At 37.6% G+C, this 12,834-nt stretch overlaps 1 protein-coding gene across 1 annotated transcript in view; it reads left to right on the forward strand.

The window, feature by feature from the left end:
- The window catches only part of LOC139964230 (uncharacterized), an 87,999-nt gene that overhangs the window by 40,348 nt on the left and 34,817 nt on the right, over positions 1-12,834 (forward strand). The window contains exons 13-24 of the mRNA XM_071965676.1: positions 558-677; positions 1,451-1,597; positions 2,321-2,497; positions 3,594-3,764; positions 4,074-4,187; positions 5,441-5,560; positions 6,241-6,404; positions 7,009-7,173; positions 7,932-8,093; positions 9,476-9,968; positions 10,759-10,950; positions 12,228-12,347. Coding sequence (XP_071821777.1) covers positions 558-677; positions 1,451-1,597; positions 2,321-2,497; positions 3,594-3,764; positions 4,074-4,187; positions 5,441-5,560; positions 6,241-6,404; positions 7,009-7,173; positions 7,932-8,093; positions 9,476-9,968; positions 10,759-10,950; positions 12,228-12,347 — 2,145 coding nt within the window. The remainder of the gene's footprint in view (positions 1-557; positions 678-1,450; positions 1,598-2,320; positions 2,498-3,593; positions 3,765-4,073; positions 4,188-5,440; positions 5,561-6,240; positions 6,405-7,008; positions 7,174-7,931; positions 8,094-9,475; positions 9,969-10,758; positions 10,951-12,227; positions 12,348-12,834) is intronic.

The raw sequence follows: 12,834 nt of genomic DNA on the forward strand, positions 1-12,834 counted from the left end.
TTTCCCCTTATTCTCCCTATTGTTTTGGCCCTGAAAAATGTTATTCTCCCTATTTTGTGGTCAAACTGGTTGACAGGTCTGCATTGCCTCCCAGTCGGCACTGTCTCTGTTGGGGTAGATTCTCCAAACATGTTCATCCCGTCAAGATTCTTGTAACTGCAGTCATCAATGCACAGAATGATGATGGCTGCTTGCAAAACGCCACCGAGTCTGTAGGATATTCTTATACCAAGACGGTCACTAACTAAATATGTTCCCTGTAAACTAGTTCCTTTTCTTATCTTGTAAAATACTCACAAATTCTCAGGTATTTTGGGTAAACTCTATTGCAAAGGTCTGTTTAGAACAAGACTTTATCTGCTGCCAAGGTATGTAAATTAGTCAATCTGTGTCATCTGTGAATGTTTATGCCAACCGACTTGATTTTTCAGATGAGGTTGAAAGAGATCTGTTTTGTAAACTAGTAAATCTGTCCTTATATATATGTTGTAAAAGACTCACAAAAAGAGAAAATATTATTTTTAAATATTTGTTGTTGTTTGTATATTCCATTACAGCGGTCTGTTTAGAACAAGAGTTTACCTGCGCAGATGGTACATGCATCGGCAAATCTCTGATCTGTGACCTTTACCCTGACTGTCCAGATTTCTCAGATGAGTTTGAAGACCTCTGCTGTCGTAAGTATACACCTACCTCAACCAAATTTACTCCTCTTTATAGTAGGATAAACTAATAAGTTGTATGGTGTAACTGCACACATGAGTGGATGCTTACGTGTCCGTAGTTACTGTATAGACTACACTGATCTTTGTTTGGACATACCAAAAGGAAGGTGGAGGGGATGAAAGCAGTGACACCTAGCATCTCAGATGTTGTTGGTCTGGTAAAGTAAAGGGCTTTCTTCTTTGCTTCCAGGGGGAATACAGTTCTTGGCTGAAATGGTATAAAAATCCCAAACAATAAGATTGTAAATATTTTCTTATAAATATTTTATGTCCTCAATTGTTCTTTGTAGATAATCGATCTACTTAGTGTTCGTACTCTACAGCTCTAGATCACTAGTGTAACAATAAAAATAAAAATAGAAAATATCATTGTAGGGCTTTTTCAGGCAGAACTGATTTTTTTTGCACTGTCCATTGTGATAGCAGGGAATAATTAATCCCTGCATCTTATCCAATTGCAAGAAAAAAACTGATAAAAATGCAAAAATGTATTGCAGTTTTCCGCACACTGGAGCTGTAGCCTTTTATACGAGACCACATTCTGAGCATCACACTGAATTTTTGAATAATTTTTTTTTTAAACTATTTATTTTTTTCTGTTATTTTTTTATTTTGTTTTATTTGAATTATTATACCTGGATAGTAGAATTGAGATGAGTCAGTGGAAGACATTTTTTCCTCCATGAACTTAAGAAAGTGATTTTTCTTTTCTTTCTCCTGTACAGCTACGCCGTCTGATGATGCACACTGTCCCCTACCGTTCCATTTTCGGTGTCCAGCGGATGGGCGTTACATTCCGGTATCTTATCTCTGCGACAGCTACGATTATGATTGCAGCGATAACTACGATGAATCTACAGCTCTCTGCTCAGGTGAGATGATCTCTTTGCTCGGCTTGCTGTTGAGCCAAGCCAGGAGAAGACATTACTCGCCCAAATTTTTAGTTCAGAAAAATTAGAATATGAGTTTGAAAAAATCAAAAATAGCCCAGAAGTAGATTACTAGTTTTTATTGTCTTGCAAAGAAAATCTAACAAATTTCTAAGTTCTTTCAACACTGCAGAATGTGCATTTATTTATTTATTTTAAAGTTTTTTTCTCATTTTATTGTTCATGAAAGCCTACTTTCCCACCATATATATCTTGTGTGGTACCATAACTGCTCACTTACAGGGTTTAAAGTTTTTAGTTTACTCAAATCAGTAAATCAGAACTGATTGTTATTAAAAAAGTGTTATCAATGATATTTCGCTGCAGGTGTCATCTACTAAATGACATCTATGAGATGTCATCTATTAGATGTCATCTATGAGATGTCATCTATTATTGCAAAGAAAATGCTAAACATTTGTTACAGTGGATGATATATTTATTGCACGGAAATATCTTAACAGAAAGAGATTCTAACTCACTGATTTCCAAGAATGTAAATCTTAGGCTATAACATTTTAAAGAGAAACTATATCTTTTTGAAGTTACTATATACAAGCAAAGAATACCCTTGATTACCCTTGAAGAATTTGTGTTTTGTTTTCAGTCGAAAAGCAAATCTTTTCCGGCGGTGTCAAACGAGCATTCTCTCCGCTTTTGTTTCAGATTTGTGTTATCCGCCGCCAAACGTGGCCTACGGTTATCACTCTCCCGTCTTGAACTTCTACATGACCAACGACACCATTACATTCTTTTGTTTTTCGGACTACACGCTGGTAGGTACCAACCCTAGAACCTGCGATGGCTTCGACTTCGGGAATGAACCGTTTCCAATGTGCTACGGTAAGTGGTTTAATGCTCGTTCTTATTGCTTCCATCTCTTTAAAGATATTCAAAGGCTGAGTAATGAACAATTTACTTCCCATCGAGTGTAGAACTGTCACTTAGAATAGGAAAAGACAATTTGAAGGTGGCAATAAACAGCTTGATTGATTTTGCTGCCCACAACCATAGCACTTTTAAATTACTCAGATATGGTCAGGGGTTGGCAGAGCCCAAGGAGGGGGTGGGGGCAGGGAATGCACATGTCCATGTTTTTTGTGAAGAATCTCAAGTGTCCTTTTCTGGTAATAAAAAGTACCTTTTTTTGTCATCTTTTCATTATTGTAACGAAAAATTGTCCTGCTACTATTTAATAAGTGTCCTTTTGTTGAAAAAGAAAATTAACCAAAATACTGTGCTCTTTTGTTGAAAAAATCTAATGAAAACTTGACCTTATGTTGAAAACTTTTCAAATTCTGGAATCTGTTGTACAGAATGCTCAGATGATTCATTTCTGTCAGAAAGGTTTTGAGGTAACTGTGTGGCATCCACCCTCAAATCAAAATCACATATGTCCCCCCCACTGCCCTGTGAGGTTTATGGCCTTCCCCCAGAAAGAACCCTTTTCTGTTGCCCATGGATACGGTCACCTGTTTATCATTACTTTCTCCCTTGCTTTAAAAGAGAAGATTGGTCTCACCAAGAAAATGCAAACTGTCAAACAAAACCAAAATTAAGAAGAGAGATCATTACATAAATGGTGGTACTATGGCTTCACATATTGGATGTTGCCTTTGAACCAACTATGACATTGCACAGTGACAATATTACTGAACTCACATACTTGACTTTGAACCAGTGAATATCTGTGCCTATGTGGTACAAGATCTTCCTGAGCTCTTTGGGGGGGGGAGGGGAGCTCATGTTCATCGCCTGGGGGGAGCTCGTGTTCATCGCCTGCTTTCTGTATCATGTAAGATATATCATGTTTTTTGTTGATATGTAAAGTGTTTCTAAGAAGGAAGAAGAAACCTGGATGCCATGCTGTCTTGGTAAAATTATCTTTTTGAAATCCAATTGACGATGAGTTCTTGTTTTCTCCTTTTGTCTTTCCCAGAGAATTGCGACTTGCCCATAGCACCACAGTTTGGCACTCTGAACAACACCGATAACACCCACGGTGCTGTGATCGGTGTCGTGTGTGATGCGAATTACGAAGCAGTCACCCCTGGTTCATTCCTCATCTGTAACAATGGAACTCTAGAGGGTACTCTGTCTTCATGTCAATGTGAGTTACTATGCCCCCCGCCCCCCACACCCACCCTCTCTCTCAAACCCATTTCCAACTAGCATTTACACAGTGCTGTATTTTCTTATCACTAGTAGTGTCACCAACACCAGAAATCTCAAATACGTTTGATATAAACAAAGTGCTGGGATCAAGTTGATATTTGCTAAATTTCATCTCCACAATGTTTAGCATATTCATCATACCATTGTTGCTGGTATCTAACCCACCCCTCCCCCCCCCCCCCCCACCATCTCTACCCATCCTGTTACTCTTTAAACTGATGCCTTTTTTTAATTTCCTTGCCAGTGATTAACTTGTGTCTTTCTGATCCATGTGAGAATGATGGCACCTGTTCCAATAACATTGGGTTCTTCACCTGCACCTGTGCTGCTGGATGGACTGGATCCACCTGTAGCCAAGGTGAGTATCTCTTTCCTCTATTATTGATAGCAATGTAGTCGCTGTTTTTAAATGTAGTCGCTGTTTAAGTTATTCGTTAAACAGCAAGTTCTTTTAATAGTAGAAACAATTATAATGTTATAATAACCTCACAAATGTGTTTATATAGAAGATTCCAATAGTGAATTTATGGGTAACAGTCAACCAGTGTTAAATATTTTGGTAAACTAATATGTTTTGTGTTTAGCATCAATAGAAGGGATGTCAAACAGTGAATGTTCATTTATCAAAAATACTAAATCATCATCTGAGATGAAGTTGATCTGCATCAGTATTTTTGTTTGTTTATGATAGCTGTTCTGCAGATAAAGTAGAGCTTCATAAAACATCCAATTATAATTAGAAAAAGAAAGAAAGAGAACTTCTTACAGAGTTGTTACAAGTCACTTCATGTTAAGGTAGAGTCAAGTAATAACCAGTGATTTTCCTGAGTTGTAATCTGGAGTGACTACGCTATCTCTATCGGGCAAAAGATTGTACTAGTTTGACTCACTATATCATCTTTATTTGGGGGGGGGGGGTGGAAGATTGTAGTTGTTTGAGTTACTCTGTCATCTCCATTGGGAAAAAGATTGAAATAGGTAGAGTCACTCTATCATATTCATTGGGTGCAAGGGGGTGGGTGAATATTGTAGCAGTTTGAGTTACTCTATCATCTCCATTGGGAAAAAGATTGAATTAGGTAGTCACTCTATCATATTCATTGGGTGCATGGGGGGGGGGGATGAAAAAGATTGTAGCATTGGGAAAAAAACTGAACTAGGTTGAGTCACTCTATTATCTCTATCAGGAAGAAGATTGAACTCACTCGAGTCACTCTATTTTCTCTATTGGGAAAAAGATTGAACTTGTTCGAGTCACTCTGTTATCTCTATCGGGAAAAGCATTGAATGAGTTTGAGTCCCTCTATTATCTCTATCGGCAAAAGATTTCACCCATTCGAGAAACTCTGTTATCTCTATCAAGAAAAAGATTGAACAAGTTCCAGTAACTCTGTCATCTCTATGGGGGAAAAAGATTGAACTTGAGTCGATTCGCTTTTGAAATTGAGTGACTCGAGTGATGACCTGTTACAGCAATGATTATTTATTTATTTTTTAGATTACTTGTTGTTGAAATCAAATCAGATTTCATTGCTCCAAAAAAAAATCTGGAAGCCTTGAAACAATTGAGAGGTTTATAAGCATTTTATTCTCCCTTTTATTCTCTTTCAGATATTGATGAGTGCATGGGAATGAATGATTGTGATCAAAATGCTACTTGTATCAACAACGCTGGATCCTATACTTGTGAATGTAATGACGGCTTCACTGGAGATGGGTTTTACTGCAGAGGTGAGAGTATTTTAGGATTATGTAAATAATTCTATGAATATGCATTAGGCTTTGGACTGCAGCTATAATCTAATAGTGGTTTCAATGGAGATGGGTGCTACTGCAGAGGTGAGAGTATTATAGGATTATGGAAATAATTGATGAATATACATTAGGCTTTGGGCTGCAGCTGTAATCTAATAGTGGTTTCAATGGAGATATGTGTGCTACTGCAGAGGTAAGAGCTTTTTAGAATCTGTAAATATTTTGATGAATATGCATTAGGCCTCAGACTAGCTGTAACTCTAATGATAGTTTCAATGGAGATGGGTTTACTGCAGAGGTGGGAGTTTTAAAGAATTATGTAAATAAAGTGATGAATATTCATTAGGCTTCAGACTGTAGCTGTATCTGTCATGATGGTTTCCATATAGATGATTAACTGCAGATGTGAAAGTTTGATAGAATTATGTAAATTATTAATTTATGCATAATATGTATTAGGCTTCAGACTGTACCTCCACCTCTCAATGATGATGGTTCATTTGAAAGATTGTATTCATCCTAGTGGTCACACTAACCAGTAAAGAGGTTATGTAAATAACTCCATCTCATTTTGCATGCATCAAATATAAATAAATACAATTGCAGCCTTGGAAGTGTCTAAGGTCATATGTTTCCCCCTCCCCCGTCTTTTTCAGAAATTCGTCTGTTTGCATTCGGAGATGCCCAGGATGATGAGCGTCTTACCCTGACATCAGTGGAGGCTGACGGGCAGACTGGAAATGAAAGAGAACTGTTATCGAGGACATTTGTCCCACCCGCCGGATTCCCCATCGGCGATAACTTCTATTACAGTCTCTACGTGAGTTTATTCTAACTGGGCTCACATCTCGTAGAGTCCCCTCAAAAGTGGTACTCCTTTCCAGCTCGATTTTATTACGATCCTGTAATGATCTTGTATAGAAATTTGCATTCTAGTAGCATTTTTATTATTTTCTTGCATAATTAGTTACAGCAGCTATTTAACTATTTTGCCCCATGCAAACAAACTATTTTGCCCCATGCAAAAGTCGAGCTTAGCCAGCGGGGATTGGCCCCAGTGGTTTACCCGCTCGGAGCCTGCTCATGTGTGGTGATATTTATGATTTCGTATTTAACGTTTTGGTTAGATATAATAATCATGATAATATATTATATAATAGTATTAATAATAATAATAGTTCTTTCTCCTGACCACAGAGGAAATCTTTATAAAATTGCATATGGAATCCCTAAAATTTTGGGTCATTAAGGATGACCATTGACAGAGACCTGAAAGCTTTTACAACTGAAGTGCATAAGTGATACCTGGAGTACAGATTTGAAAGAACCGACATAAAGGACACAGCTGTGGTTGGTTTTTCGCAAAACACATTTCTCTTTATTTTGGAGTTAACGTTAACATAATTTTTTTCTTTCTCTTGCAGTTTATGGACAATGGCATTGTTGTTTTTATCAATGAGAACGCCGAGAAATTTGGATTTCCATATCCCTACAGCAATGGTTATGACGGTACCCAAAAACTGGTGGCTGTCACACCATTTTGGACAGACAGTGATCTTGGTAATGACCAAGGAGAGGTTTTCTATCAGGTATGGATCGTCCACAAAAGTTTTAAACGAGACCATTTTAGGCACCAAATTTGTTCAAGTTTCGACGGATAAAAATGATGTGCCACGTACTGGTTCATTCTTAATTAGTACATAATCTGGCAATATATTTATGATTAAATCAGTTTTGTGTAATGGGGTATAGCCTCTTGTTATTGCCCTTGGTCGAGCATTTCTATTAATGGTGATAGAGGAATAACATTTTTGTTGCAAAAGTTTGAAATTCCTCATCATAATTTCATGGGGTACAGCTAGCATCACCTAGTTTGCATTGGGAGGGCCGACGTTACATTATTTTATCGGGGTACATCATATGTACAGTTGTATGAGGGAGAGCATATCGACCTTTGTGTGGGATACGACATACCAGTCTTTTGCCTGGGACACAGCATCTCAATGTTTGTTATGAGGAAGCAGTATCCTAAGATTTTTTCTATGGAAATACCAAATGGGAAAAAACAAATTTGCCTGTTATTACATTGCTCTCTCTCCTCGACCCTTCACCGTTTCCTGGTAACGAAACAAGTTCTATCGGAAATACTGAGATGTTGGCTTGTTTTCCATAACAAATGTTATTTACGCTGATGAATGTCGTATGAGTACTACATGTTGACACTCATCTATTGCCATGGTTACATCTGCGTGAGATTTCGTTTTTTATGCCTCTACTGACCACCGAGATGATAACATTGACTTCCATAACGAATGAGATTCCTCTCTATGCCTCTGCGTCTCTACAGGTGTACGAAAAGTCCGAAAGTGCAAGTACTGCCGTCAACAATATGTTAGAGGACGCCAACCGCCGTATCCGGGACTTTGATGCAGATCACCCACAATTCAATGCGACTTGGTTGTTGGTTATAACCTGGTTCGAGATACCATCCTTCACCACCACGGCTAATGTGAGTGTATTACAATAATCAACCAGAGTGACTAAAATCATTATAACTCTGGGCAGAAATCGAGTATGTGTGTATGTGTGTCATAGTGGATTAAACATCCAGCTAAATCAGATGCATCTACTGTCTTCATACAGCTAGGTTAGTCTTGAGTATATCCTCCTCCATTAAAGTATGTTCCATACGGGCTTTTTGATCACACACACAACCCTATCATGTGAGATATCACTTGCACAATTACGAATGCGTTTAAGTTCAGCTCACGAGACCATCTAAGTCAGACAGCCTAAATTTGTTTGACTAAATCGATAGCCTACTTATTTGTTTGATGATACCTAAAGAATAGTTTAATTTTGTTTAAAGATCTTTCCCAAGAGACCATCTAAGTCAGACAGCCTAAATTTGTTTGACTAAATCGATAGCCTACTTATTTGTTTGATGATACCTAAAGAATAGTTTAATTTTGTTTAAAGATCTTTTCCGTTTTTAAATTCGCAAATTTCTGACATATTTATGTTTTAACTAAATAATAATAATTAGTTACTTGATAGCATAAACAACCCCAAATACTGCCATTAAGATTCATACTTGAGTGTACCAAATTAATTGACCAGTCACCTGTATGATTGTAAACACAAATGGCTGAGCACTACGTTCCTGTGTGTGAGGACAAGTTTGGCTTGACCACTGAAATAATACACTGTGTTTAATCATGAATTTGTGCAGAGGGGCGGTCAGTATGGCTAGCATTACCAACTCGGGTAGATATTCAATCTCCCCTGTTTTTGGCCAAACACAGGGGCAAGAAGCATGGAAGATCATAATGTAAGATAACATTTAGTTTACTGTTCCTCTAACGTAATAAAGGTCAGTGTCACAACTGTGCCATTGAATGCACAGTTGTTCAGATCACGACACAGTTTGAATCTGTCGGCATCCTGACATCTCACTACAATCGGGCACACATATATCACATTGCAAATTCAATCTCTTCCTCATTAATGTCACCTGGGCTTAAATTGTTTATGAAAAATGGTCTGATATGGCATAACAAATGAGCTTTGGGAAGAAAATAGTTTGGTTTGCATTTTTTTACCCTCGGACCAAGTCCAAGTCAATGTAGTAATAGCTATGGAGGTTTAGATAATGAGGTTAACTGTTGTTTAGAATTTGCCTACAGTGTAGTTACGGAGGTAACTGACGCTATTTGAAACAAATTAATGCTTTATATAATTTACCCTGCAGACAACCACATTCAATTCCAAGTCAAGATAATAGCTATGGAGGTTTAGATACTGAAGTTACAGTTTGCCTACGGTGTAGTTATGGAGGAAACTGACGCTATTTGAAACAAACGAATGGTTTATATAAATTCTCCCCCGCAGACAAACACATTCCAAGTTGGTTTAGTCACGGATGGCACTTTTGGTTTTGCAATCTTCAACTACGAAGAAGATCAGATGTTATGGAATGTCGCCGCCCTGGCTTCAAAAAACGTCATCATTGGATTCAACACCGGTTCCGGACAGTACGTCAACACGCAGTTCCAAGATCCACCTTTCTCTACGATAGCCGACCGATTCAGGCCGGATCAGTTTGTGGGGAACACCGGACTCGGTGGACGTTGGATCTACAGATTAGAGGCGAATAACGATACCACCATCAATCCAAAGAAATTCTGTCTGGACTGGTACGATGTTCAGCCGGCTCACCAGGACTGGAGTAGATTCCTGGGGACCTGCCCGTGCACATTCAGCCAGGCGGGTAACGACAGACGGCTCAGAAGTCCGGGGAGGAGAGGAGGTGCAGTGTCGCCAGTCGGCAACTCATACAGACGTCTGAGCAAAGAAGTTCTCGACGAGATTGAGGAGCGACAGGGTAATGTTAAATTCTGTAAAGTATGCTATTGTCATACATGCTACATACATACATGCTATTGTTATACATATTGTCATATATGCTTACTGATGACAAGTTTGCATCAAATGTTTATCACTTCAGGAGTGTTGCAATTTCTCTTTCCCACATTTTGACCATCAATCTAGTAATTTGGTTTTATAGCAGCAGTCATTTAAAAAATTGCTTTTAATTTTTTTTTTTACAATGAATCTTGTAAAGGTTGATAGTGTGCACCATAATCATAACAGATTTTCAGTATTCAAGAAATATTTTGTTACTAGTCAAAATCAAACATGGAGACAACAGCAGTGTTGTAAACCAGTTTCGATTCTATCACTAAATTTTAAAACTCAAGTGTTTCATACCTGCAGTTTGTAAAGTTTTCCCCTTAGAGATAATAATGGTGACTTAAGTCAATGAGTGTTCTTGATTCAGGCAAATTAGTGGCAGTTAATCAACTCCGCCTTAAAATAAAGTGACTGTTTTCCATCTATGGTCAACAACACTGTGACATTAGTGAACATACCGCATATATCACAATCGGGGTGGAATTTTGAATTTGTTATTATCATTAAAAGTAAAAGGCTACTTGCAGCTTGTTGCACCATTTTGTGTCATTCAAGATAATCCGATGGGATATGTTTGTATGATCTCGCTCATAAAACCATCAGCTATTTTTGTTGTTGTAGACAACAATAATTTTCATATCACATTATTAATGTCTTTTTATCTCAAATTGAATATTGGCATTCTCTCCTTTCCAACACAGCACAAGGATTATCGTTCTGTCTCCAGACAGCCATCTCCCCGAGCGGTAACGGTGCTGGGATGACCTGCTGTTACCGTAGCGACACTTCCTTAATTGAAGGTTACGGCACAACTTTGGAGAGCAGTTTCATTGAGAGATACCAGTTTAGATTTGGGGTGGATAATAACCCTTTACTCCTACTGAGCTATATACGTTAGTATCTATCATTTCCCTTCAACCCCTGGGAATTTCTGGTTTTCTGTTTTTCCTTTGGAAAGTTTTATTCAGTGCTGATAGCCTGTCACAATTGCAAAGTTAATATTCCAAATGTTAGTTCGTAATGGACGTTCTTAGAGTGATTTTGTTGTAAAGTAATCAACTGGTTGTCCACAGAATAAAATCAATCAGGCAAGGATATTAATAATTACATCCTTTGGTAGTTAAATGTTGGTAAACACTATGAAATTGCTTTTGAAATTGGGCACTGCTATTTCTCCTTGTAGTCACTCATTCTCGTAAACTTATAGTGTGAGTCATATTGTTTTTTTGTTAAATATATGTTTTTGCCTTTTTATGTTGAGTTAAATCCCAGGCATCCTACACAACAGAATTGAAAAGGATAATGAACAGCAATATCTTCCTACTTAAAATTAAACCGCCACACAGGATTAAAAAAAAATGAGGTGTTGGTATCCAAATACCATTTTTACCCAATACTTTTTCGACTTGAAATGAAAGAACAAAGGTGTGTCCCCCCTTAGCACACCCATATCAAGAGAATTGATGAATGTGGTACGCTTAATTTTATCAGGCTTTATTTAAATAAATACCGTCTCAACCTTTTTGAAGAAAGACTTTGGAGTATCTGAAAAAGAAACCTAATTGACACAACCCTTACAATTATTTAATCCTAAATCCTGTCAATTGAAGCTAAGTTTTGTTGTGACGAAAATACGAATCAACTGCTTAATAGCTTTGGCGTGTGATCGAGGAAAATATAAGTCGGCATTGTTGTTCGGAAACGTAACTCCTAGGAAGGAGACAGGACATGTCCTCCATTTCAAGTTAAAATATATTGTAAAAGCAAAGGTTTTCATAAGTTTCGCCACCTATAGGAAAGAGAAGCAACTTCACATAATTAAGCTTTAAACCTGAGGAGAATTCTGAGCAATTAACAGTATCGATAACGTTACAAAGTGAATCAAATCATGATCATCGACAGAAAATGTCATCAGCATTACTGTAAGATTTTGATCTCTTCATGCCACAAAATAAATTTGATGAGGAATTTAATACCACAAAATTAGCGGCTTTTCAAAATGGTCAGAGTTAAAAGGAATGGGGCTCAAAGGACAACCTAGCAATAAACAAATTTAAACGAAATTAAAACTAAACAAATATATGGATTAAAAATAAATACATCATACTATGATTAACAACTCATTTTTTACTATCGTAATAATTCATTCTCGTGCCGGTTTAATCGACAGTGGAGGATTACCTTCCCAGAGACTCCTGTTGTGGACTATCCAGGGATCCCTACTTTTGTGATCTTTACACCGAGAAGCGACCAGCTGGTTCTTGTACCGGTTACCTGCCCCCTAGAACAGGTCAGTACTGAAAAGGGATCTTTCATTAACAGACGATTAATTTAAAAAGAGAAAATATTCCACACTGTTAGTTGAAAACCCTTTCTCAACATATTGTTCCAAATTTGAAGGTATGGTTTGACTGAATGTAACATATTTTCATTGGCTTATTCCTTGATTCTTCCAAGGATTTGATCACAGTGGGTGGTCTGTGATGTCACAGTAGGTGGTCTGTGATGTCACAGTAGGTGGTCTGTGATGTCACAATAGGTGGTCTGTGATATCATATCGTCTAACGTATTATTAAGAAACACAAAGACAAACTGTGGCGATGACATAATTCACTTTGCTGTTGGGCATTGGACAGAATATTGCAAACAATTTTTAAAAATTCATATCTTTGATATCATATTGCATACCCCCCCATTGTCCACTAGCAAGTATATCACCGTTTGGGGGTAAGAAGAAATGCTTTCGTAGAGTTTGCCAGGTTTTTGCACCGGTAGTT

This window comes from Apostichopus japonicus, chromosome 22, assembly GCF_037975245.1.
Source record: "Apostichopus japonicus isolate 1M-3 chromosome 22, ASM3797524v1, whole genome shotgun sequence".
Lineage (NCBI taxonomy): Eukaryota > Metazoa > Echinodermata > Holothuroidea > Aspidochirotida > Stichopodidae > Apostichopus > Apostichopus japonicus.